General features: G+C 40.6%; 1 protein-coding gene across 2 annotated transcripts; it reads left to right on the top strand.

Moving 5' to 3' along the window:
• The first annotated feature begins 437 nt into the window (after positions 1–437).
• LOC127000064 (uncharacterized) lies at positions 438–4,672 on the top strand. 2 transcript variants are annotated; one of them, XR_007753767.1, is made up of 4 exons: positions 438–575; positions 1,596–1,832; positions 4,305–4,385; positions 4,566–4,672. XR_007753767.1 is itself a non-coding variant. In XM_050863481.1 (2 exons), the coding sequence occupies exon 1, from the start codon at positions 2,243–2,245 to the stop codon at positions 4,184–4,186; it is 1,944 nt and encodes a 647-aa protein (XP_050719438.1). In that variant the 5' UTR covers positions 1,849–2,242; the 3' UTR covers positions 4,187–4,385; positions 4,566–4,672. The 2 variants fall into 2 exon arrangements, 1 of the variants encoding a protein (XP_050719438.1); XM_050863481.1 differs by lacking the exons at positions 438–575; positions 1,596–1,832 and having other exon boundaries at positions 1,849–4,385.
• Positions 4,673–27,142: the final 22,470 nt, after the last annotated feature.

The following is a 27,142-nucleotide window of genomic DNA, read 5'->3' as shown; positions in this document are numbered from 1 at the left end:
CAGTCGGTGTAAACGGAGTTGCGTCAATATGAATCGCCTCAAATGACTTGACGTGACTCGACGTGACTCGCTTGGTGTAAACGCAGCCTAAAATTTGCTGCTTCGGCACTCTTCCCGCCAGCCAGCCGGGGATTAAATTTCAGCTGACGCAGCATGCACAGAACCCCGTATATAAGATCTTCCACGTTAAATACAATTCCGGAAAACAAATCAGTGTAATTTAAAACGTGATAAACACTAAGAATAACAGTAATATATAAATATGACGAAATAAACATTAATAGTTTGTAAAGTGTTCGAGAAGCGGCAACTCTCACACGTTCACAGCCATCGTTGCCAGATTATCGTATTCAGAGCCTCGTATTTACCAGTTTCTGAGCCATCTATATCCAAAAACTCACTAATTATTAACCATTTTAACGATAACTATATATTAAGGCAATTATTAGGGGTCGAGGAGGAAGTTTTTGGGTCGGAAATCGGCAAACATAAGAGGCAGAGTACGACAATCTGGCACCGTTGCGCATGTTCCTCCGCCGCCTTGCTGCATGTGCTTACCCGGCACGGATAATGTGGTGAGTTTTTATCTTTTTTACGTCATTTACACCTTTCCCCCACCTTTGTTACACCTACACACATGACATTAAGTGCTCAGGGATTAGGTAGAGCGGCAGATCATCCCTGTAAATTGTGTTGAAGGTGAAATGTGATGAAAAATGTAGTGGCGAGGACAGCGTGGGTTAACAATGCACGCCGTGTATCACAATTTTTACACTTTCCATGTCATTATTCACCATTCTAACTTAGTCTGGAGTGTCCAAGGCTTAAGTAGACGTGCAAGTTACATATAAGAGGTGAAATTAACGTGCGTAGGATATATTTTAACGCAAGTCCCATATTCTAGTACATGATTGGTACCTGTTTGTCTGTCCTTGCGCAAACTTATACCATGGCTGATGAGGTAATCTAACGTAGTTTTGGTGGTGTAGTAGTGGTTTTGTATGTGTGATTTACAGGAGTGTTAAACCTTTTTAACTTAGATTACTTATATAATGGTACTTTACGTTGCCTGGTTGTAATCTGACGTAATTTTGGTGGTATAATTGGTTTTCATGCGTGATTTAGAGGAGTGTAATACTTTTTAAAGCGTTCTCTGGAGCTGCAGAATACAATTTCCACCATAATTAACTACATATCCCAAGGGTGTGAATGCCATAATGATTTTTTAAGTGCGTGCATGTTTTGTAAGCATTTAAGTGTGTAGAGCGTCACGTACGTGGTCTGGCTAGCTGTTATCTAACATAATTTTGGTGTAATCACATGTGGTTTTTATGTGTGATTTAGTGTTACACATTTTCACTTAGTTTACTTATATTCTGGTGTTTTAAGTGCGCGGTTGGAATTATATAAGTGTATAGCTGTCACGTAGTCTGTGTGTGGCCTGGTAACATCGCGGCTGAGGTGTAATTATGTAATTTTTATATATTGGAGGTTTTTAGGCCTGACAGACAGTAAGTAGCTTTATCTATTATAAGAGGATGGCATTATAAAGTAAGAATCCAGGAACTTGTAAGTCTTTTTTTTTCCACTGACAGAATGACAGACAACAGCTTCAAACAGTGGGATCCCTGCAATGGACATTAGCGTATCATTTGATGGCACATACGTCATTCTACGCATCAGCTGTTCTCTGGAGCTGCAGAATACAATTTTCACCATAATTAACTACATATCCCAAGGGTGTGAATGCCATAATCCTTGGTGTAGCTGTACTTGCCCTTGCTTCTGTACCTGCCTGCCATTCTGGTTTCAAGTAAACGAGTTTTTTTAAGGTAATGTTTTGTATTTAAGCACTATGAACACACACACACACACACACACACACACACACACACACACACACATACACACATGCATGGGCATTACAATTAAAGTAGTTAACATGTAGACTAACATCTATAATTTTTTTACTTACTTTGCCTTCAGTTAACCCAGTGTTATCCCAATGAACACCAATGATGTTCAAAGATACTTCAATGACACCCCAATGAATTTTATCGATATCCAAAAGATTCTTCGGCCACTAGCTGACCCTAAATCTGTACAGCAATCAATGCGTCTTCCGTCATTAATGTTTTTTAAGTCATAAAAGATATTTGTTTTTATCTCACCCAACTTTTTTTCAGTGTAACTAATATCTGTAGTATGAAACTAGTGCATTTCTTTGATTTCCAGGTTTTAAATGGATCGAAAGGAAAAACGAAAGCAATATCAGAGAAGTTGGATAGCTAGAAAAAGATTTGCAAAAAAAATTGCAACATGTTCAACAAAAGACCGTAGCAGTGACAGTAACGATTCTGTTGATTTATGTGCAGATATAATTCACTCTTCAGAAAATGCGAAGGACTTGTCTGTGGAAGATGTAGCACCACATAGTACAGAAAGTAGTGAGGATGGTGATGAAACATGGTGTTTGATTGAAGAAAATCCTTTTTATTCATCTGATTCATTGTCATCAGATGAAGGAAGAAATATTTCAAGTGACCTAATATCTTGGATAAATAAACACCAAATAAAACACAATGCTGCTGATGATTTGCTAAAGCTATTAAGATCAAATGGCCATAATTCTCTACCCTTATCTGCTCGCACCTTATTGAAAACTGAAAGAAATGTGAAGATTGAAGACAAATCTGGAATGAGCTACATTTATTTGGGACTCAAAGAATCATTACTAAAAAATTTTGAAAAATATCCTCGACAAACAAAACAAAATACACAAAATCTGGAAGTGTCCCTCAATATTGATGGCCTTCCACTATTTAAAAGCTCAAACACATGCATGTGGCCAGTGCTGTGTGCTATCATGATTCAGCCAGTAACTGTCTTTCCTGTCGCTTTAACGTGTGGATCGTCAAAGCCATGCAATTTAGATTTCTTGAATGACACGATCAGAGAGCTGAATGACATACTGCAGCATGGCATTCAGTATGAGGAGTTTAAAATACATGTAACACTGAAAAGCATCGTTTGTGATGCCCCTGCAAGAGCAATGGTTAAAGCCACTAAACAATATTCAGGTTACTATGGATGCGATAAGTGTACACAAAAAGGAGTTTGGTATGGAAGGCTTACCTATCAGGAAATTGATAATATTGTCTTGCGCACTAATGAGTCATTTAGAGACCAGATTCAAGAAGAGCACCATTGTGGGGTTTCCCCTTTTACAGCTCTTCCTGTGGATCTAATAAAATCATTTCCAATAGATTACATGCATCAAGCCTGCCTTGGTGTGATGAGGCGCTTACTCCTGATATGGATAAAAGGAAAAAAAGAAACTAGGATTACGCAGAGGCATGTTGAAGAAATCAACAAGAAACTCTTAGAAATGCAACAGTTTGTCCCCAGCAACTTTGCACGAAAACCTAGAAGCCTTCTGGAAATTGACAGATGGAAGGCAACCGAATTCAGACAGTTTTTGTTGTATACTGGCAAACTTGTTCTTAAAGGCAGCCTAAGAGGTGACCTTTATGCTCATTTTATGACTCTTTCTGTTGCTCTGTGCATTCTTGTGTCACCAAGACTTATTCAGATGCATAAGGGCTATGCTCACCAACTACTGGTGTATTTTGTTAAACGAGGTCGGGAACTCTATGGCAATGAGTTCTTAGTGTACAATGTCCATAGCATGCTTCACCTTGCAGAAGATGCTGGTTGGTTTGGAAGCTTGGATGTCTGTGCAGCATTTCCATTTGAGAACTATCTGTATAAACTGAAGAAAATGGTTAGATCAGGAAAAAATGCTTTATCACAAGTTGTAAAAAGAATTCATGAACTGGAGAATGACCCAGGTGAAATGAAACCTGCAAAGTTTAAGAAAATCATCTGCACTAACAAACCTGACAATACATATATTTTGGATGATTCATCTTGTTGTGAAGCAGTGGCCTTATCACACCAAAGAGATGATGAAGGAAACCAGAAAATACTGTGCAGAGTGTACAACAGAACAGAATCAGCATTTAATGACCCATGTGATTCCAAGATTATTGGAGTTTATCAGATAAATACAGCAAAAAGTTATATGAAATTTATTAAAAAAAGCGACCTAAAAACAAAGGCAATTATGGTACATAGTAGAAGTGGAAGACACACAAAAATCCTAGCAATACTGCATGAATTCTGAAAACTATCAGGTGAGGAAACTTTTAAGTAGAAAAGTTTGAATGTTAAATGGTTACAGTGTAGAATTTGCTGCCTGTGATCATGGAAATGTATCATTAATTTTAAATATATTTTAACAGATGTCATTTGTAGTTGTGGAGTTTCTGGATGAAAAGGCAGTTGAAGTTGTTCCCAAGTCATGGATAATGCATAAAGAAAAAGTGAGTTTCCCTTTAAAGATGTTGATGGTGCATGCTAACGGGTTTAAGGAGTAACAGACAGATGATCTTGCTCGTTATACAAATACTCTCTGACAGTTAAGATATAAGTACTCGAAATATAAATCTTGGTTTTGTATATGCATCGTTGATATTAACAGTGTGCTAATCTTTTAATTTCAGGGTCTGTTTTGTTACTGGCCTCCAAGGGCAGGTGCTGCAGCCAAGGTGAAAAAGGAAGAAATCCCAGATAAAGAAAAATGGAATTCATCCGAGATAAGGATATTTTCATCTGCAGGTATGACAGGTGTAAATTATTATTAACATCTGAATAATTTTATGCTTGTAATGCCATGTATGAAAATTTAAACTACATACGTAAATTTTTTTTGCGCCACAGAAACCTACAGCAAGGCCCAGGAACTGTCCAGGAGAGCAGAGGTTACGTCAAATGTTGAAACAGAACCTGAAGGTCCAAAAAGCAGAGCTACCAAAAAGCCTGCTAGATATGACTTCTCAGATGAAGCTGATGGTAAGATTTTTCTTATACGTTATTATATTCTTTGGTTTGTAATAGCTTATGCTGGCAATTGAACAGAATGGTTTGTTCATATATGTGTCCTTAATTAATTCATTATGACAACAAGACAAACTCAAAATGACTAGTATGCTCGTAAACTTATACAGATGAAGGCGATAATCCTGAGTTCTCCCACACTCCATCTGTAGCTGTTCTGCCACAATCTCCTCACCTAAATGGTAAGCATGTTTTTTTTTTTTTCTATATTGCACGAAACTTTTGCCAGTATGTGTGCGAATATGTTCACAATTCCATGAGTTAAGAACCACAACATACAGTGAATTTGTACCCAATTACCTTTCAGTTGGACTTTCCAAAACAAGCTCGCATCATACCAAACACTCAGTTGTTCATGAAAGATTTTCCTCCCCAGGTATGTATGACAACAAAGCTTGTATTTACAAATTTCTGTCTTTGGGGAAACTTTCACCATAGTAGTTATATAAGTTCCACTATTATTTTTATTACCATTTTCCCTACAGAATGGTCTGATGCATCCTTCAAAACCAGATCCTCATCACGGTCCTCAGAAATAATACATGTTAACGCACAAGATTTGAAAAAAAAATACACATCAGGTAATTTTAATTTGTATGATATGTAAACGAAATCCATATCCTTATGATTATACAAAGTGATTTATTTTCATTCACCTCATCTCAGGGTAGACCTAAACTGCAATGCTGATATATGAAATTAACAGAAACACACACACACACACACACAAGGTGCTTATACACATTAAATTTCTGACAGCTTCATCAGACCGAGGTGCAACAGAACTTGTACCTGTTTCACAGACAGAGTTTGCAGGTAGAGCATGCCTTCATTGTTTACGTATTAAGTGTATTTAAAAATTAAAACTTGCATTTTTTTTCATAGTCTGCCAATGACAGTAACAATCAACCTTCTAGAAATATTACTTTGTGACTGAAAATCTTTCTTCCTGATGCAGAGTTCAAGAGCGCTGTAATGGCAAACTTCAAGACAATCCAGGAAAACCAGCGGCTGATGTTAAGCTGCCTACAGTCTTCTTCCAGTGGGCTAGGGGATGATGTGGAGGATGTACTGCCAGCTCCAGTAAGCAGCTTGGAGGAACTGGATGACCTAAACTCTAAATTGGCTGATCAATCTTTCAAAAGGAATTTGGTAAAATAAAAATGTATAAATTTGAATATGAGAAAGTTTCATGATATTTTGAATATTGATATAAGATTATTTTTGTCTTGAAGAATCATATCTTCTTGTATTTATGGTCCTACTATTTGTTGCAGACACTGTATTTGTCATCTTTTGGAGAGCACAGCCTTGGCGATGCTGTCCGGAGGATTTTTAAAAAGCTTGGAACTAATTCCGTGTGGTCGTTTTACAGCCTCAAAGGAAAGAAAGGGAAGCTACCATTTAGTGATCTTCCCATCTGCAAAGTTATTATCAGTAAGTGTGCAGAATTGCTTGTTTTCATCTGACTCAAAGCAGTATATGTAGTAATGTTATGAAAATAGTGTGTCCTATGCTTGACACTAAAACAAAAATTTGTCTGACATTCATATGCTTTGGTTTCTTTACCCAAAGGAGCATGCATGAGAACCTACAAAGAAGCAAAAACCTCTGCAGTGGAGCATCAAATTAGTGAGGCCCTGAAGCATGCTCCTAGGAGGAAAGGTGGCCCAAAATACAAGGTGAGTTCTGATCCTCATTTCTCCAGTTTTGCTATTCCCTCTCAACTTAGACAGAACTCTTTATTTATAAAATGAGAGAACACACACACACACACCCCCACCTCTATATATATATATATATATATATATATATATATATATATATATATATATATATATATATATATATATATATATATATATATATATATATATATATATATATATATATATATATATATATATATATATATATATATATATATATATATATATATATATATATATACTATATATATTATAGTATATATATATATATATATATATATATATATATATATATATAATATATAATATATATATATATATATATATATATATATATATATATATATATTATATATTATATATATATATATATATATATATATATATACTATATATATTATAGTATATATATATATATATATATATATATATATATATATATATATATTAGAAGAGTCATCAAATTCTCTGACTAGTCAGAGTTGAAACGAGAAGATGCCATGGCTGCAGTCTTCTTCTTCCTCTGTTGACATTTCCGGTCCACCACCATCTCCTCCTCCAGCTGCCTCTCCCTGATGCCCCCTTCACTTCGTCCTGCCAGCGCAGCAGGTCTCCCTCACCGGTGCCTGCCCTGCAACTCCATGTCCATCATTCTCCTTCCCATGTAGTCTTCATCTCCTGAATGGTACTTTTTTTGCTAAAATAAATTTCTCATTTCAAGTATAGACTTTTTATTTCCATGACAATTATATATATATATATATATATATATATATATATATATATATATATATATATATATATATATATATATATATATATTATATATATATATATATATATATATATATATATATATATATATATATATATATATATATATATATATATATATATAATATATATATATATATATATATATATATATATATATATATATATATATATATATATATATATATATATATATATATATATATATATATATATATATATATATATATATATATATATATATATATATATATATATATATATATATATATATATATATATATATATATATATATATATATATATATATATATATATATATATATAAAATATAAAAGTGCTCAAGTGGAATTCAAGGGACTTTTTCACGTGCATTTCGACGTTCTTTCCACGTCGATTCGTGTCGACACATCTACGTGAAATTCACGTAGAAATATAACGTCCCTACAACAACAGCGCCACGTGACCGTCACGTGGTGACGACGTAGATTTGTTTGCTGGGGCGGCAGCAGCACTTAATCGTTTTGTGCTTTTAACTTTTCAAGTGATTTTCCTTTTTTAAACTTTATTTTACATTAAAAAAGTTTTGATCAAGTCAGTGAACTATTTAATCATATTGTTACGAACCAGAGGTTAGGATATGCTGTGTGTTGAGTGAGTGTTTTGTATGTGGCGCGGCGGGGCCCGTGTGTAGGAGTGTGTGAACCCTGTAAGAGGGACGCGGCAGACCGGGCAGAGTGAGGCTAGTCACGTAAGCCAGTGTCACGTGTGAGGCAGCGTGGGGGAGAGGTGAGGTGTGGAGGCAGCGTCTCCTTCCCCCTGTGGACTTGAGGACGTGTCCTGGGCAGAGGCCATGGGAGTGAGGCTCTGTTAGGTTAGGCTCCAAATTGATGACACAAACTTAATCGTACTTGTAAACTCATTGCTTACTGACTACTTCTATGGCTTTCAAGCTTTCTATAACCTCTGTTAGAATTAATTTCACACAACACTTCCTGCCAATCTATTCTGTGCCAGTGTGCTTACAAACACGCTTACCTTTATATTGTCAAATTGGCTCAGACTTAAGTGAACAGAGTATAGTCGCCATCAACATGAGGAGGTTCCTGACCAGTAGCCCGGTCCCCGGCCCCAGCAGGCAGTCCCAGTGTGTTATGGGCCTTTAAAAGCATTTTTTTATTATATAATTATAGTTTTTTAATCTACCGATACCGAATCTATACCGATCGGTAGATTTCTGAAAAATCTACCGATCTACCGATACCGATTGGACGCGGCTCGCTACCGACTACCGATACCGGTGGTAGATTTTTTCTACAGAATCCCAGCTCTGCTGACTAGGTTATCTTGGGTCGTTATAACAAGGTCTAGTATGTTATTTTGTCGAGTTGGTTCTGAAACAATTTGGCTTAGATAATTTTCTTCTAAAAATTTGATCATTCTATGTGACTCGCCTTCTGCACCAGACAGTGTCGCCCAGTTGATATGGGGGAGGTTAAAGTCTCCTAATATCAGTGAGTTGCTGTTATTATGTGACTGCCTTAAAATGCTGTACATTTCAAGATTGGCATCGAGTGATTGCCCCGGAGGCCTGTAGGTGACATATATTTAAATTGACCTTTGCAATGTTTACTCGCACGCACAAATGTTCAACGTTACTGTTTCTTGGTGTTCTGTCAGTGGGTTGCAAATAGCTTTTGACAAAAAGGGCGACGCCACCACCTCTATGGTTTACACGATCTTTGTTGAAGGGTCTGTAGCCATCTATGTTGTATTCTGTACTTAAATCAATATTTGTGTCGATAAATGTTTTGGTTATAGCAATTACGTCAAAATTTTCTGTCAGAGCAAGACATCTCAGTTCATCAAACTTGTTTCTTAGGTTATGTGCATTGAAACTAAGGACTCTTAGGTTATCTTGAAGCTTGGTAATAGAGGTGGTGGTACTTGCGGGTTCATGGTTACGTGTTTGTTGCGATGCATGGCATCTATTTACGCGGGCGGGGTGGAGGGACGTGGCTGAGAGCGGTTTTTTGATCGGGTGTCACATACTGCGTCGTTTAGGAGCCTTCCCAATCTGGCTGCCCCGATGGGGGACAGGTGTATTCCATCCCTGTGGAAGCATTTACTCTGGCCGTAGATATTGTCCCAGGCATTAAAGAACTCAACGTCAAGCTCTCTGCAAAGAGTCTGTAAGCGGCTGTTGAGGGTGAAGGCCTTGCTGAAGAAGTCGCTCTCGTCCCACGTCCGTGGTAGAATTCTTGAAATCAAAATGTTAAGAGGATTTAGACTTATACTGCTGGATGAGCCTACGGTACTTGTCCAGCAGTTCCTCAGACCGGGTCATGGTGACGTCGTTTGTACCTGTATGGAGAACAAAAAGTGAGTCATTAGAAGCCTCAGCGGAGACCTCGTCCAGGGCAGCTGTGATGTCGTCAACTCCAGCTCCGGGATAACAATAGTTACGCCTACGACGGGGGACTCTTCCACAGAATTCAACCACCTGATGGCGAATCATAGAGTCCCCGACCAAGAAGGTGCTCTGCTCCTCGTCCTCCTCCTCCAGTATGGCAAATCTGTTGTAGCAATGAGTAGGATAAATGGCTCTAGGGGCAGGTTTGGCTTCTCTCATGGGTGTGAAGCCTTCTGCATCAGATGCAGCTCTTCCGTTCTCCTGTGACGTGACTTCATCGGAAGGTGACTGGGCATGGAGAGCAGGCACAGCGGGTGATGAGGCGTCAGTTGCAGCATGTGCGACGATGTTGACCTGGATAAACTACTGCAAGGTTTCAACAGTACGTGATAGTTCGGTGTTTTTTAATTTTTTATTAAAGCGTCCCGGATTTCACTTCAAAAGTACAACACCCCTGTCCCTTCGTCCGCAGCTGTGGAGAGATTGTTCAGCTTGGGATCTGACGTCCTCAGGCCCAAGAGGTCATCCCTGACTCATGATAACTTTGAGAAGCTGGTGTTTGGCAATGGAAACATGCACCTCTTGAAGGGGAAGTGGCTGTGCCAGAGGGAGGATTTTGTATTTTGCTTTTTTTTGTGTGCGTGCGTGCGTGCGTGCGTGCGTGTGTGTGTGTGTGTGTGTGTGTGTGTGTGTGTGTGTGTGTGTGTATTTGTATGTGTGTCTGTGTGTGTGTGTGTGTGTGTGTGTGTGTGAGAGAGAGAGAGAGAGAGAGAGAGAGAGAGAGAGAGAGATTATATTTCATGGCATTGTCTGTGCCATGACAGGGTTTAAAGGCAATGAGTCTACAGATCTTTTCTTTTAACCAACGAGATGAAAGAAAGTAGAGAGAGAGAGAGAGAGAGAGAGAGAGAGAGAGAGAGAGAGAGAGAGAGAGAGAGAGAGAGAGATAATCTATAAAATACTATAAATAAACTACTGTATTTCCCGCCATATAGGATGCACCGGAGTATAAGATACATATATAATTTCACAAGATATATTTAGAAAAAAATAAAAAAAACTCAAAAATTTCCCTGAACTTAATGTGTATGCAGTATTACATTTGGCCACCTTACTTACAATTATGACTATGATACCATATGTTGCTTTGTGCCCTTCTTTGTGTTCAAAGTGTTCTACTATTGGCTGAAGAATTACAGTGCTATTACCCTCTTACCCCTGTGATTTTGAAATGGTAAACAAAAGGATTGGTTGGAAGATTCACTCACTGTGCAATGTGCAGGCGGTAACTTTTGCTGAGCTACTGAGGGAATCAATCACACGGGGATGCTAAGTTCGATGGGCAATCTTGGTGTTCATGTTGACTTTCATATGCAATATCATAATGTAAATAGCTGACATAATGAGAAAAGGAGTAAAGCATTGTGGGTGATGCGGCAGGACTGGGGAGAGGTGCAGGCCCCGCCCAAACCCCTTTGCAGGATCACAGGGTATTGCTGTAATGACTTTGTGTCAAACCAGTGACTACACCATGAAACTGAATCAAGGTCTGTTACCAGCCTACCATGAACACCAACTCTGGCTATATGGACACGTGGCACACCTCCCAGATGCCGATTCTGCTCACAGGATTGTTTCTGTACAAGACAACCCTGAGTGGAGGAGACCAAAGGGACGACCACACAACTCATGGCAGGGCAAGTTGACCGATTCTGCCAGGAGGGACTTGGGGTGGATAGGGCAGGGGATATGGTGGAAAAGGGGAGGGGGTAAGGTGGGGAGGGGAGGGGAGGGGTTAAGGTGGGGAGGGGAGGGGAGGGGGTGTGCAGGCCCATAATTTTGGAAGATTTCTGGGGGTCTAGAGGACATCACAGCTTCATAAGATAGGGGAAGGGTGGCAATAAGTGAAGCCAGCATGCGGTTTGGGGATTTTTTTTTTTTTTTTAAATTAACATTCTCAGGGGCATTTTGAGGCTGATATAGAAAATACTGTGGAGATATTACCCCCATTACCCCCACAAAATTACGGCCCTGGTATAGTAGGGAGGGGAGGGGAGGGGGGGGGGGGTAGATGGCATGTGACCTTGAACACTCGAGGCAAAAGACATTCCAGCCACACCAATACTATTTTATCTCTTTATTTTTGTAATCTCCTGGTTGAAATTGTCTGCTGATGCACGCTGCTATTACATACACTCACACTCAGTCTTACATACTAACAATGAAAGTCAACTAATACGTACCATATACGACCTATATTCTGGAAGCTCTCGTACATTATGTGGGAAGAAACTTACATACCTGGAAGAGCTGAGCCTGGACACAATGCTCCTCCTCATATCTCACGGGCAATGCTGGGGTGCAAAATATGCGTCCCCATGTTCAAGGGGTTGACATCTACTCTTATAACTTGTCAATGGCTTGTCACTTGTGGCCATACTACAGGCAGTTCCTTGTCATCAACTCAAAGAAAACATTAAACTACAAAAGGAAAATGCATTGCCAAGGAACTGGACCAGCTCTTACAGGAAGCAGGAAACAAACTGTTTTCAGAAAGGTCAGCAACTGCCCTCAGCTGGGTCTTCAAATCAACCTGTTCTCTCATATTTTTTTCCTTTTTCCATCATGATAAGAGACAATGGCTGTTTATAATGTTTAAGACCATATCTACTTTTCCTCTTCTCTGTACTTCCATATAATGAAGGTGTTTATGTTAGAACTAAAAGTTTTGATTATCTTTAAGATGAACTGTGCTAAATGGTGGTTTGGAAACATATTTTGCTGTCTGTGCCACATTCCCATCAAGGTTTGCATCTGCTCCTTATACTCCTTTCCTTTACTCCTGTCTCCACTGCCTCACCTTCCTTTTCTTCCCTCAATGAATATTCGTAGATAACAAGAAGTCAAAAATCAAAGCAAAGTTACCTTGGCATGAATGTGATGCAGACATGAAGTAAGTTTCCAGACTACCATTTAGCACAGTTCATCTTAAAAATGGGAAAAAACTTTAAATCTAACATAAACACCTTAACCCCTCCAAACCGCAAAAGTTTTTCTCAGGAGATCCCCCATAATGCAAAAGTCATCGAAAAATACACTTTGAAACTGAGAAAAAGTCATAAAAGATGTTTTATAGTAAATTTTCTGCCACACCCTGCTGAGAAATCCATTTCTTTCTAGGTTGTCGCATTTGGCTGGAATTCCAAGATTCCCCCAAAATTCCAACTTTTTACTGGTGCGATGTACAGAAAAAATTATTGAAGAAAAGTTGCTCATTTTATCACAATGGAGTCTGGAAATATAGTTTATAATCTTTGACCTGGAAATTTACTGCCTACAGAGAGCCAAAGTTGCAGTGAAGCTCAGAAAATAATTTTGGTAATTTTTTGTATTTTTTTCATTCTGGAATGGATCTCATTGAATAAAAGTTGTAGAAAATCATCCGTATAACTCAACTGTGAAATCAGATTATAATTTGGACTGACTGTTTGGCTGGAATTCCATGATTCCCCCCAAATTCCAAGTGTTTACCGGTGCAACATACAGGAGAATTTATTGAAGAAAAGTTGCTCATTTTATCGAGATGGAGTCTGAAAAATATAGTTTATAACCTTTAACCTGTAAATCTACTGCCAAAATTGCAGTGAAACTCGAATAAAAAATTTTTTTGTACTTTTTCATTCTGCAATGAATCTCATTGAATAAAGGTTATAGAAAATCGTCCATCTAACTCAACTGTGAAATCAGATTATGATCTGGACAGACCATTTCGGTGAAATTCGATGATTCCCCAAAAATTACAACTTCCCCTTCCCACTCCTTTGAACACTCCTGTGAACAAGATATTGGTTCATCTAGAACATCACATATATTGGTGGAGTTGTCAAGACTACGCTCAGCATGCACACAACGAGCAGAAACTAAAGGAAGACCGCTGAAACAGATTGGCTGAGGGAACATAATCGCTCTGCAGATGCCATGATGCGTAGGCAGGAACTGTAGACTATTTCTAGCACGGAGTCATCTAAGGAGCAAAAGAGGTGCCAATCAGTCACTTAGCATCGACGGATACATAGTTATGTGCACCGTTCAATTTCCAGAGAGCTTCTCGCTCTCCAGCGTTGGTGTCATGCTTGTCGCCCACATCAGAAAATATTCTATGACGCTAGCGGCATCGGTGTCATTAAGGGATTAAATGAAAAGTAAATATGATCTTGGAATCATTATAAAGAGCCATAGTCTCTTATTATGATGGAAAAGGGAAGAAAATGGGAAGAGAGAACAGGTTGTTTTGAAGACCCAGCTGAGGGCAGCTGCCCCATGATTAGCTGACATTTCTGAAAACACAGTCGTGATTCATTTGTGAGTCTGATGTCATCAACGGCGCTCACCCAACCAGTGGCCTCTCTGTCATAGCGACCCCTGGACAACTGCGCTATGCCTCTTCTCTGGGTGCGGCCATAGCATCGGCTGCCCGATGACAAGTTGTCAATTTAAGATCAGCCAGGTGATTGTACAATTGTGCACATGTCATGGCAGTCGTAAATCAAAGCAAAGGTGTTAATACAGGTCAACCATATATGGAAAATATCATAGATCGATACATCGGAAACTGAGGGAGACTTGTACACAAAACAAGTACCAGACAGTAGAATGTACAAAATTATGATATTCTATTGGTTGTACGATGAATACTTAAATTTTACTATTAGTCTACATTATGCTACTCTACTATACAACACTACTATACTTTGTTATGCTATTACTGTACATTCACATATGGATTGGTCTCTTTGTACTCCCTCTGTATGCAGTGTGGCACTCTGTTGTACTCTGTTATGCTTTTACTCTCCAAAGTCAGTCCAGCACAAAAATTATTCATTTAGCAGGAGACCCTGAATTTCACACATTATAATTACTTTCAACATTCTACATTTAGTACGAATCAAATTTGCTGTGAACCAATGAGCTGCTGTATGAGGCGGGGCAAACCAACATAAAAACTGAGACAGGCATTAAAAAAGTAAATTAAAACCAACTTCTGTGCATCAACAGGAGTGAGACGGACAGAAGACTTGGGTCAGGTTTCTTGGATCTGGACTCCTGCCTCTCACATCAACCACTTCCTAAGGCCAAAAAAGATATCAATGGGGTTCTCATGAGTACCTTTTCATGTTCATTGTACAGAAGCTTTGTCAAACACCACCAGGATCACAGAACTACCCCTGGAGGTGCCCAAAACTCCAACAAAAACATTGTAAAATGTGTGTGCTTGAGTGCCAAAATGTTTTGGAATATGGGCCATAGTCACTAATTTATGAATTTATCACCACTAAACTATCATCAAATGGAAACAGGAGGAGGAAGAGGAGGAGGAGAAATTTGTAAAGAAGGAAGAGGAGAAGGAAGAGAAGTTCTCCCGAACCAAACTACAACCAAGGTCACAAGACTACCCCTGGAGATGCCCACAACTACTTCAAAAGCCCTGTAAGAAGTGTGTGTTTGGGCGCCAAAATATTTAAGAATATGATCTTGAGTCTCTCCTGTGCCCGGGTTGGATTAGGGTAAGACTAATGTGGCAGTTGATTGGCTGCTTTGGCCTTGCAGTGACCTACCCAACTTTTGCAATTATTATTATTATTATTATTATTATTATTATTATTATTATTATTATTATTATTATTGTTGTTATTATTGCAGTACACCCTCGCTTTAAAGAACCGATAGGTGAGAAGGGGGTGGCGTTATGTCTGAAAATCTGTTATATCCAAGGGATCCAAACTTTTGGTATACAACGAATATTGTTCATTCTGTGAGCTGAAAGTTTGCCATTTCTGACCATTTTCATTTATTACGAAGCTTGTTCCTCATATTACATGAAAGTTTATATACTTTCATACAAGCAGTCATCACAAGCTACACCCAGACAGGGAAGTTAAAACAGTTATTACACACTGGACACCATGTTGTGCTGACTGACGTGTATACTACCTACTTGGCCACCCACCACCAAACATAGCCCTGCAATTACCAAACTTGTTTGTTAAATCCCTACACATATCGGAAAGGCAAAAAAGTTTGTAAAAGCCAAAATTAGGTATATCGAGGTCTGTAAAAGCAAAGGTTTACTGTGTTATTATTATTCTAAGACAAACCAGGAAGAGAAGGAGAAGTGCAGACACTCCTAGCTGCCAGTTCAGCAGCCCCCAAACACCTGAGACCCTGAGAAAGAGACCATGAAGGTGAAAGCAATGAGAGAAGTAGAGCGGAGATGATATAGAAGACTACAGCAGTGGAGGGACAGAGGGTAATAAATATCTTTATCTTAGAAAACACAAGTAAACAAGTAAAAAGATAAAGTAAAAAGTAAAAACAACTGATTAAATATGAGAATGATTCTTATCTCCCTTGAACTAAAATATATCAGCAAAAAATATATAACATTTTGTATTTTGAAGGCCACTACCACACACAGGGTCATACTTGCAACAGTAGTGGCCACTTCACAGTATCACAGTTTATACACAGAGTAATGTGTGGCAGCAGGACTGATCCACATGCCTCTGCTTTAGTCTGACCCCCTAAAAAATGGAGTGGAGCAAGTGTTTTACACTTTAAAAATATCACTTTTTTTTGCTGTCTAATAACTTTGGCCTTTTTCACAATTTCACTCATCTTCTAAGGAAAATGAATCACATATGGAAAACATAAGGTCTTTTCCTGATGTAAAAGTATTTACCTCATACCTTCTGCTGAACAAGTCCTTTCACCAATTCCCTCTCCTGCCTGCTTCTGGCACACATTTTCACACACCCAAGTTGTAAAGGTTTGGAAAGATTCCCACTTCTTTCATGTCACTCTGCCTCTTCAAAATATCCTCTCAGTCCTGTAAAGTTTGTATTCCTGCAGTTGTAAATGTTGTGCTTGTGTGATTTTTCCCTTGGTGCTACACTCCCTTCTATTACTTGGAACTCTAACACCACATCATCGCCTTTCCCTATGAGGCTCAGGTATTTCAAAAGATTCATTTGAATCTGGTTCTTTAGTTATCAACAAATCAATCTGAATGGGGTTTCCTCCTCCCTAAATTTTCTCTCTTCTTTGACTAAACTAACTAGCGGGGAGCATACACCAGGGGGAGCATTGCTTCACTCACATGTCGCCTCCACCCCAAGCGGTCCCCCTGAGCAAGCCCCCCCCACAGTTACCCCTCCCATCCCAAGCCCCTCTCAGCAGGATCAATCAGCATGCCCCAGCAATGAGCTATGTGGGCACCCCCTTGGTCTCCTCCACTCAGGGTTGTCTTCTACAGAAACAATTGTATGAGCAAGATCGAAGTGTGGGTGGTGTTCATGAACTAGGTTGGTAGGTTCAGTTCCATCAAGTAGTCATTTGACCCACTGGTTCATCATTTTTTTTTTTTTTTTTTTTTACAGGAGACAGTTCAAGGGCATAAAAAAACAAACAAAAAAAAAAAAAAAAAAAAAAAAAAAAAGCCCGCTACTTACTGCTCCTGAATAGAGTACGGAGGAGTGGCCAAAAAGGGAGGTCAATTTCGGGAGGAGAGGTGTCCTGATACCCTCCTCTTGAAAGAGTTCAAGTCGCAGGCAGGAGGAAATACAGATGAAGGAAGATTGTTCCAGTTTACCAGCGTGAGGGACGAAAGAGTGAAGATGCTGGTTAACTCTTGCATAAGGGGTTTGGACAGTATAGGGATGAGCTTGATTAGAAAGTCGTGTGAGGCGAGGCCGTGGGAGGGGGGAGGCATGCAGTTAGCAAGTTCAGAAGAGCAGTCAGTGTGAAAATATCGATAGAAGATAGAAAGAGAGGCAACATCATGACGGAATTTAAGAGGTAGAAGACTATCAGTAAGAGGAGGAGAACTGATGAGACGAAGAGCCTTAGACTCCACTCTGTCCAATAGAGCTGTGTGAGTGGAGCCCCCCCACACGTGAGATGCATACTCCATATGAGGGCGGACAAGGCCCCTGTATATGGATAGCAAATGTGCGGGGGAGAACTGGCGGAGACGATACAGAACGCCCAACCTTGAGGAAGCTGATTTAGTAAGAGGGAAGATGTGAAGTCTCCAGTTAAGATTTTGAGTTAAGGATAGACCGGGGATATTTAGTGTTGATGAAGGTGACAGCTGAGTGTTGTCGAAGAATAGGGGATAGGTGTTTGGAAGATTGTGTCGAGTTGATAGGTGGAGAAATTGAGTTTTTGAGGCATTGAAGGACACAAGGTTCCTTCTACCCCAATCGGAAATAATAGCAAGGTCTGAGGTTAAGCATTCTGCAGCCTCCAGTCTGGAGTCGTGTACTTCCTGTTGGGATGGCCTTTTATTGAAAGAAGTTGAATAATGCAGAGTGGAATCGTCAGCATATGAGTGGACAGGACAGTTTGTTATGGAAAGATCATTGATGAATAACGGAAAGAGAGTGGGTGATAGGACAGAGCCCTGTGGAACGCCACTGTTAATAAGTTTAGGGGAAGAACAGTGACCGTCTACCACCGCAGAGATAAAACGGCTGGAAAGGAAACTGGAGATAAAGGAACAGAGAGAGGGATAGAATCTGAAAGAGGGCAGTTTAGAAAGCAAAGACTTGTGCCAGACTCTATCGAAGGCTTTCGATATGTCTAGCGCAACAGAGAAAGTTTCACCGAAACGGCTAAGAGAGGATGACCAAGAGTCAGTTAAGAGAGCAAGAAGATCGCCAGTAGAACGCCCCTTGTGGAACCCATACTGGCGATCAGATAGAAGGTTAGAAGTGGAAAGTTGCCTTTGAATCTTCCGGTTAAGGATTAATTCAAAAGTTTTAGATAGACAGGAGAGTTAAGCTATAGGGCAGTAGTTTGAGGGATTGGAATGGTCACCCTTCTTAGGCACAGGCTGTACAAAGGCATACTTCCAGCAGGAAGGAAAGGTAGATGTTGATAGGCAGAGAGGAAAGAGTTTGACCAGGCAGGGTGTCAGCATGGAAGCACAGTTTTTAAGGACAATAGGAGGCACTCCATCAGGTCCATAAGCCTTCTGAGAGTTGAGGCCAGAGAGGGCATAGACAACATCATTATGAAGAATCTTAATAACAGGCATAAAGGAGTCAGAGGGGATATGAGTAGGAGGAATATGCCCAGAATCGTCCAGGGTGGAGTTGTTACAGAAAGTTTGAACGAAGAGTTCAGCCTTAGAGATAGATGAGACGGCAGTGCTGCCGTCAGGGTCAAGGAGAGGAGGAAAAGAGGAAGAAATTAAATTGGAGGAGATATTTTTTGGCTAGGTGCCAGAAGTCACAGGGAGAATTAGAAAAAGCAAGGTTTTGACATTTTCTATTTATGAGAGCTTTTAGTAAGTTGAAGAATAGATTTGGCACGGTTCTGGGCAGAGATATTAAGATCATGGTTAGCTGGCGTGCGAAGGCTCTGGTACCTTTTGTGAGCTGCCTCTCTATCTTTAACCCTTTCATTGCTAAACACTGGCAGCGAGCGTTAGGCGTATTTGCTGGTGGTGCTAAATGCTCGCTGCGAGCTCCAGCCGCACTCAAATCTCCCGCGTATGAGAGTGTTCCAACATTATTTTTCACAACACAGGATTGCCAATTGAGTGGGTTCTTCAGTAAATTTGGTGGAAAATCATATCAGCCCAGCGCGGCAAATCTACGGACGAGTAACTGGTGGATGTTCTTGTCCAATATAGCGGCATTTTTGCATAGCTTCACTTATCACCTGACTGATTCTTTGACCAAATAGTTGTAAATATTGCAGTTGGCAATACAATCTTGCCAGAATCTCAAGGAAAAATGTCCGCAGTTCCCTCAATGTGGCTGATCATCCCACACGCACTGACATAAGTGTTCACATTCATCACTCCCACTCCCTGAACGTGCATGTACATTGACAGGAGAGGCATACATAACCGACTCTATAGATCTGGGCCTCCTCTTTCCAATATTTTTTTAGGAGCAGTGAGTAGCGGGCTTTTTTTTTTTACTATTGTTTAATTTTTTTGTGCCCTTGAGCTGTCTCCTTTGTTAAAAAAAAAAAGTGTTTTTGGTTTTTAGTTGTGATGAATAGTTTTTGAGATACAGGGGTTAAAAGAGACCCCCCATTGGGCTGCCTGACTGTGCCTGAGGGGATAGTTGCATCCCATCCCACGCGCAAAGAAAGGGTTAATAGCACGAGAACAAGCGTGATTAAACCAAGGCTTTTTAGTATGAGGAGTAGAGAAAGAACATGGAATGTATGCCTCCATTCCAGAGACAATCACCTCTGTGATGCGCTGGGCACACACAGAGGGGTCTTTCTCCTGGAAGCAGTAATCATTCCACTTGAAATCAGAAAAGTACATTCTCAGGTCGTCCCACCGAGCTGAATCAAAATGCCAGAAACATTGCCTCTTCGGTGGGTCCAGAGGATGCAGGATACAGAAATAAGGTTGTGATTGGAGGAGCCCAATGGAGAGAACAGTTTGACAGAGTAAGCAGAAGGGTTAGAGGTAAGGAAGAGGTCTAGTATGTTGGGCCTGTCTCCAAGACGGTCGGGAATACATGTAGGGTGCTGAACCAACTGCTCTAGGTCGTTGAGGAGAGCAAAGTTGTAGGCTTGTTCACCAGGCTGGTCAGTGAAAGAGGATGAAAGCCAAAGCTGGTGGTGAACATTGAAATCTCCTAGAATGGAGATTTCAGCAAAGGGAGAGTGGGTCAAGATGTGCTCCACTTTAGAGTTCAAGTAGTCAAAGAATTTTACATAGTTAGTAGAGTTAGGTGAGAGATAAACAGCACAGATGTATTTAGTAATAGAATGACAATGAAGTCTTTGCCAAATGGTGGAAAATTCAGAAGAGTCAAGGTCGTGGGCATGAGAGCATGTGATGTCGTTACGCACGTAGGTGCAACATCCAGCTTTGGATTGAAATTTAGGATAGAAATAGTAGGAGGGAACAGAGTAGAGATTGCTGTCAGTAGCCTCAGACATCATGCCATCCTTGACGCTATTCAGTAGTGTGTGTATCCTGCTCCACAAACCTTCAAAGTCTCCTGCATCACACTTCTCCTGACGCACCTCTTGACAAATAGTCTCTCATGAATACTGTATTGCCACTTTCTTTAGTCACTTTCCCTTGGCATTTAACCATTACTGTCGGCATCTCTCTACATGCAGCTACATCTCCGGGAGGACATACGCCACTCTGGTCACTCTTGCCCCTCCCCTGGTGGACATTTTCCTGCTTACAGCTTGTTTCACCCTCCCCTAATTTCACATAAATACATACTGTTCTTCCCTGCTATCATAATCATCCTCCCAGTGCATGGTTTCTGCCTCTCCTCCACAATCTATATTTATCTCCCATTGGATACTGACATCCTCACTTGATTCCCCACGGAGCACACGTCCAGCTTGTAAAGGAATCGCTACCACCGTTATCACCAGCCTTTTGGAGATTAGACTGTCTGAGTTGATGTATGGCACTTGTACGCTGGTGCTTACTCCACCTTCTTCACTTCCTCTGTAGATGCCACTTCCTCGGCCTCTGATTCAACACTCTGAGCCCCTAAAGAGCAGGAATGTACTGTGAAATTGATTCTTCCCGTGCGGAAATGTTTTGACATTTTCCTGATAATTGCTCACTTTCCATTATCAATTTCCTGACTGCCTGAGCCAATAGCTTTAAATTTATGGGCACTCCCTTTATCCATCATCCTCTTTAATCTGCCACAAACCTGAAGTATCTACATCATGTGCTGTTTTTGTGGTGCCGTGATGAAGTACAGTAACCTCTGCTTTACAGCAGGCCTGTAATCATTGCCCTGCGTAGGTTGTGGGAGGCACGGTGTGGCTAGCAGCCCTCCTCCTCCCCTCGTTCAACCCCGCTATAAAGCCCCTTCAATACCCGCATATTCTGAACTTGATGACCCTACATCATAGTAGGATGCATCTTCAGGGGCCTCAGTATCATTTCCACCATCACTGTAATGAGATTAATCTACAGGACGGCCACCAGAGCGAGGTTGCACAATAACGGGGCTCAGCCTCCCTGATAAGACAATGAGTTGGAGTTCAACACTTCTGCTGTCACTGTCTGCATCACTAACACCACTTTCGAGGCTTGAAAAACTCACTTTCAGTTCTCTCCCAGTTGTGCTCACACTGAGAGCTCTTTTGGGAGCATGAGGAGACTCATGAGGAGTTGAGGTCGCTGGCTGAGGACACTTGGGCACAGAATCAGAGGAGGAAGATACAAAAAACTCTCCTCCTGCCATTGTGACAGTCACGGAAACACTGAGAATGGCACAGAGGAGTTGTGTGGCAGCCTAAGAGTCACGCTGACCCATAAATCCCCACGCAAACTTCAAAAGTACAGCGGAAAAAAGGCAGACAACACCCAGCTGTCACCGTCTTCAACACTAAACATCCTCGGTCTATCCTTAACTCAAAATCTTAACTGGAAACTTCACATCTCTCTCACTAAATCAGCTTCCTCGAGGTTGCGCGTTCTGTATCGTCTCCACCAGTTCTTCTCCCCCGCACAGTTGCTATCCATATACAGGGGCCTTGTCCGCCCTCGTATGGAGTATGCATCTCACGTGTGGGGGGGCTCCACTCACACAGCTCTGTTGGACTGAGTGGAGTCTAAGGCTCTTTGTCTCATCAGCTCTCCTCCTCATACTGATAGTCTTCTACCTCTTAAATTCTGCCGCCATGTTGCCTCTCTTTCTATCTTCCATCGATATTTTTACACTGACTGCTCTTCTGGACATGCTAACTGCATGCCTCCCCCCCTCCCGTGGCCTCGTCGCACATGACTTTCTACTCAAGCTTATCCCTTTACTGTCCAAATCCCCTATGCACGAGTTAACCAGCATTTTCACTCTTTCATCCCTAACGCTGGTAACCTCTGGAACAATATTCCTTCATCTGTATTTCCTCCTGCCAAATGACTTGGTCTTTCAAGAGGAGGGTATCAGGACACCTCTCCTCCCGAAATTGACCTATCTTTCGGTCACTCCACTTGACTTTTTCGTAGGAGCAGTGAGAAGCGGGCCTTTTTTTCATTATTGTTTCCTTTATTTTGCCCTTGAACTGTTTCCTCTACTGTAAAAAAAAAAAAAAAAAAAAAAAAAAAAATCACCCGCCCTTAACCTGGCAGCCGACAGGACCCGTCACCCACCTTTTCCCTGGCATCAGGAAGAACCCGTCACCCACCTTTTCCCTGGCAACAGGAAGAACCCGTCACCCGCCCTTCAGCGGTTAAGGAACTTTTTTTGTCATCTCTTCCTCCTCTTTTTTTTTTTCTTTTTTTTTTAACCTTCACTTCCTTTACAAGCTAGTTTATTATTGCTCTTTCTCTGTCGTCTGTATAACCCCTTATCCAGACATTCTTGAAACACTCCTGCCTGCCATGGCCTGTGTCTGGAACCTAACCTTCAGCAGCCTTGTGCCACTCCTCATGTCTTCCAGCATAAACCACTCCTCAATCTCCTCCCAAGGTCTGTGATTACCATCTGAGGCTCTGCATACTACTGTACCCTCTTGTCAAGTGGAAAAAAACGAATTCTTGTTATTAAATCCAGAGTTCAAAGAGTTGGAAATGGAAGATGCATTACCCTAAAATACCAAAAAATTTCCCTAATAACTGTCCAATTACCCAACTTTAAGGTGTAATTTACCCATTAGTGAAAGCCCTGGAATTATTGGGCCATGTGGCTCAACTGGTGTTGTGTCTGCCCACAACGGACAAGAACAAACCTGTATGAAACTTTTTGTGGACTTAAAAGTTAGAGAAGGAGGAATTACATTTAGCAGAAGCTAATTGGTCCACTAATTGTTTCCAAAGTTAGCAAAAACGCTAATCAGGTAACGAAAAGTTAGCTTCATTAATTAGCGGTTAGCAGAACTGTACTCACCACTGGCCGTATCCACAACGTTAACAAACCAATCACCCTGTATCCACGTGGCACCATTTGCAAAAGAGGGCTGTTGTAGCTTATACTGCTGTTACTCAAATTATGGACTTATTTCTACAGTTAAATGGAAGGAAGAAACTTCAAAGACAGGAGGATAGAAGTGTTTATCCAAACCAACAAGTCGCTCCTGGTTGAATATATGGGCAACCACGGTTGGTCCCAGCTCTAATGGTTGAAAGAAAATGCCCAGTGTGACACCGCTTTCAGTCCGCATTGTACACTCGCAGAGTGTGTTTGTGCTCTAATGTGTAATTTTTGTGTTTTCAGCACAATTTTATTACTATATCATTTATATATCATACTATAATATTTATAGTATTTATATTTATATTATTATACAATTGATACTATGGTATTTATATAATTTATCATTGCTATTTGTAAGTAAAAGTACAGTAATCCCTTGTTTATCATGGGGGTTAGGTTTCAAAACCCCCGGCGATAGGCGAAAATCCGCGAAGTAGCGACCTTATATTTAGTTTATTATTTATAGAATTTATATATTATATTTTATATATATATTACTTATATAAGCATGCATATCTCTGTGAATCTCGCCTCAGCCCATGTGAACAAGGTCACCCAACCACTAGTTTCTTGAGAGATTCAAAGTTGGCTACATTTCATGGGAAACTCATCGAAATTCTAGTCCGAAACTCAGTCACCAACATGTCGATTACTCGTGTGATCAGTAAATTGTGGTCACAAGAAGAAGAAGAGCGTATAAGCTGTTCGGTTCAGTAGCTCTCTACGTGTTTATTCCAGTACTGCAAAGAGTTCCACAAAACTAGATAAGCTTGGAGTAATCATTTTGAGCAAGCTTAGGACTTTAGTCTTGTTCAAGTGTAGTCATTGCCTCATCCTGTCTGGGTCCTCACTGCCAATTTCTCAAGCATTTGATGGTAGCAAGCTGTAACACACTCTCCATTTGCCTCCGAGCTAACCACTGACGAACCAAGAAATGATACGGTCGCTGAGCCAATCAGCGCCCAGGATACAGAACACAGTGCTCTGGTTGGTTGCTTCCCATCCATCAGCCAATAGTGTGCCATGTACGATCACATGTGGGCAAACTAGCTCAAGCGGAAGCGGCTGAAGCTGCGTTTTCCATACGTGCGAGTCTTTGTCTACTCATCTGCTGTACGCTACGTATTTTATTTCAATTTAAAATTCTTTTAATATGTTCTTATTAATACTTTAATTTTTTTATATTGTTTACAATTTTTTAGGATAGAAAACGCTTCTTTTACTGCAAAATAGGTAAAATAATAAATATATTGAAATACTACCTCTACACCGCAAAATCCCGCGATCTAGTGAAAAATCCGCGATATGAAACTAAATATTTACAATTTAAAAATCCGCGATACAGCGAGACCGTGATAAGTGAACCGCGATATGGTGAGGGATTACTGTACAATGGACCAGCTTTTAACAGATTTCAAATATAACGGACAAGATCAGAGGGTCAGAAATCCACAGGGGCCGACTGAGAATAGTTTTTGAACCAACCACGCCCGCCAACTACAATAGTATCTGCTAGCCATCTCCCCCTCCTCCTTTTATCTAATCTCCCATCCTTCGGTTACTGTACAGTACCATCCCAAGTTTCGCACTTGCTTCATTCCGAAGGTATAGCGCTAAACTCGAGGATCGCGAAACTCGGGGTGTTGAAATCCATGAAAAAGCGTTTATTGGTTCCGACCCGTGGAAAAACTGACATTTTTTCGACATTCCTCCCTTATCTCAATTTTTTTGAATTTACTCCCTTGTTATCTCAAAATCCGTACCTTGGTAATAGGAAGAAAATAGGAAGTGAGAACAGGTCGTTTTGAAGCTGCAGTTGAAGGTGGCTGCCTTACAATTGGCTGGCAGTTCTGAAAACACGCTTGTGATCCACGTGGTGTCATCTGGTAAAGTAAGGGATGTTGTGGTCACTTGCGGGACAGTTGGACAAACCTATATTTTCTGGTAGTTTTTTGTGCGTTGTGAAATAATCTGCTAACTCTTTCTGTCATAAATCATTAAATCACTAATATCATGACTGACTTATCAATGCCTATTGAACGTGCACCCGCCGCCGCAGCCACAAAATAGCTTGCAGAGAGGTTCAACGTGCTTACTGTTTCCATATTTCCCTCGCTGCTCAGGAAGATAAAAAACGGACAAACTAGAACAAAACCAGGTAAATTAACACTTTTGATGCTGTGTATTCCCACAGTGCGCATGCGTGGTGGACAGCAGAATGACTAATTTCAGCGGGGATATATTTCTTGCAACACAGGCCAGTGTAGTGGACCGTCACTGCCATGCATTACAGGTCAAAAGAAGAAGTAAAAGAGGAAGAGGTTCTACAATTTTCATAGATTAGAGAAAAAAAGTTTTTTGGACTGTGGTTCCACAGCACGGGGTGTTCTCTTATCTTGTTTATCAAACAGTAAGCAAAGCAGCTCTGCCAGTCCATTTTGTGAGTCTCTTGGTGGGCCATCTTCCACTGCTCCTCACTGATGGGTTTGTTTACATACAGCCGTGCGGTACCCACGTACCCAGAACCGTTTTCCATTCATACGGACAACCAACAACTTGCTCCCGGTTGGGCATACAGGGAACCGCGGTTGCCCATAGCCCCAATGGTTGGACACCGCCTTTTAAGGCAGCACGCATGACGCCGACGGTAGGTAGACGTGACCTGTACATGTCAAAGCAACGTGAAACTCAAGGCGGTAATGTGTGAAAGTCGGGATGTTAAGAATGTAGGACTAAGCGCTAAATTCGAGGATCGCGAAACTCAGATAGTGCGGAACTCGAGAGGGTACTGTTGTCATTTTTAGCCCACCTGATGAAACATTTTCCTCCTTGTGGTTCCCATTCAAATGAAGAACGTATTTACACCACAAGAAAGTCTTGTGCATCAGTCCAGGATGTAAATGTAATGGAAAGTAGCAAAGTGTTTGTGAGTGTCAGTATTGACACACACACACACACACACACACACACATAATAACAACATTGATTAAACCAAGGTTAGAGCATGCAGCAGTTGTTTGGTCACCACAAAGGAAAAAGGATCTAAGGAAACTCGAGAGGATACAAAGGATTGTGACTAAGATGTTACTAGAACGATCAAATTTGTCATACGAGACTAGTAGATTGGAGGAACTGAGCCTACAGCACTGGAAGAAAGAGGAGAAAGAGGAGACCTGATAGCATTGTACAGGAATACAAGTGGAATGGATGTGTTGGATAGAAATGATTTAATCGAAATAGAAGGAAGGAGGCAACTAAGAGGACACAGCAAGAAACTGAAAAAGAGGACTTGTTTG

This window comes from Eriocheir sinensis, chromosome 17 (genome assembly GCF_024679095.1).
Source record: "Eriocheir sinensis breed Jianghai 21 chromosome 17, ASM2467909v1, whole genome shotgun sequence".
Taxonomy (NCBI): Eukaryota; Metazoa; Arthropoda; class Malacostraca; order Decapoda; family Varunidae; genus Eriocheir; species Eriocheir sinensis.
This window is presented reverse-complemented; position numbering and strand designations above follow the sequence as displayed.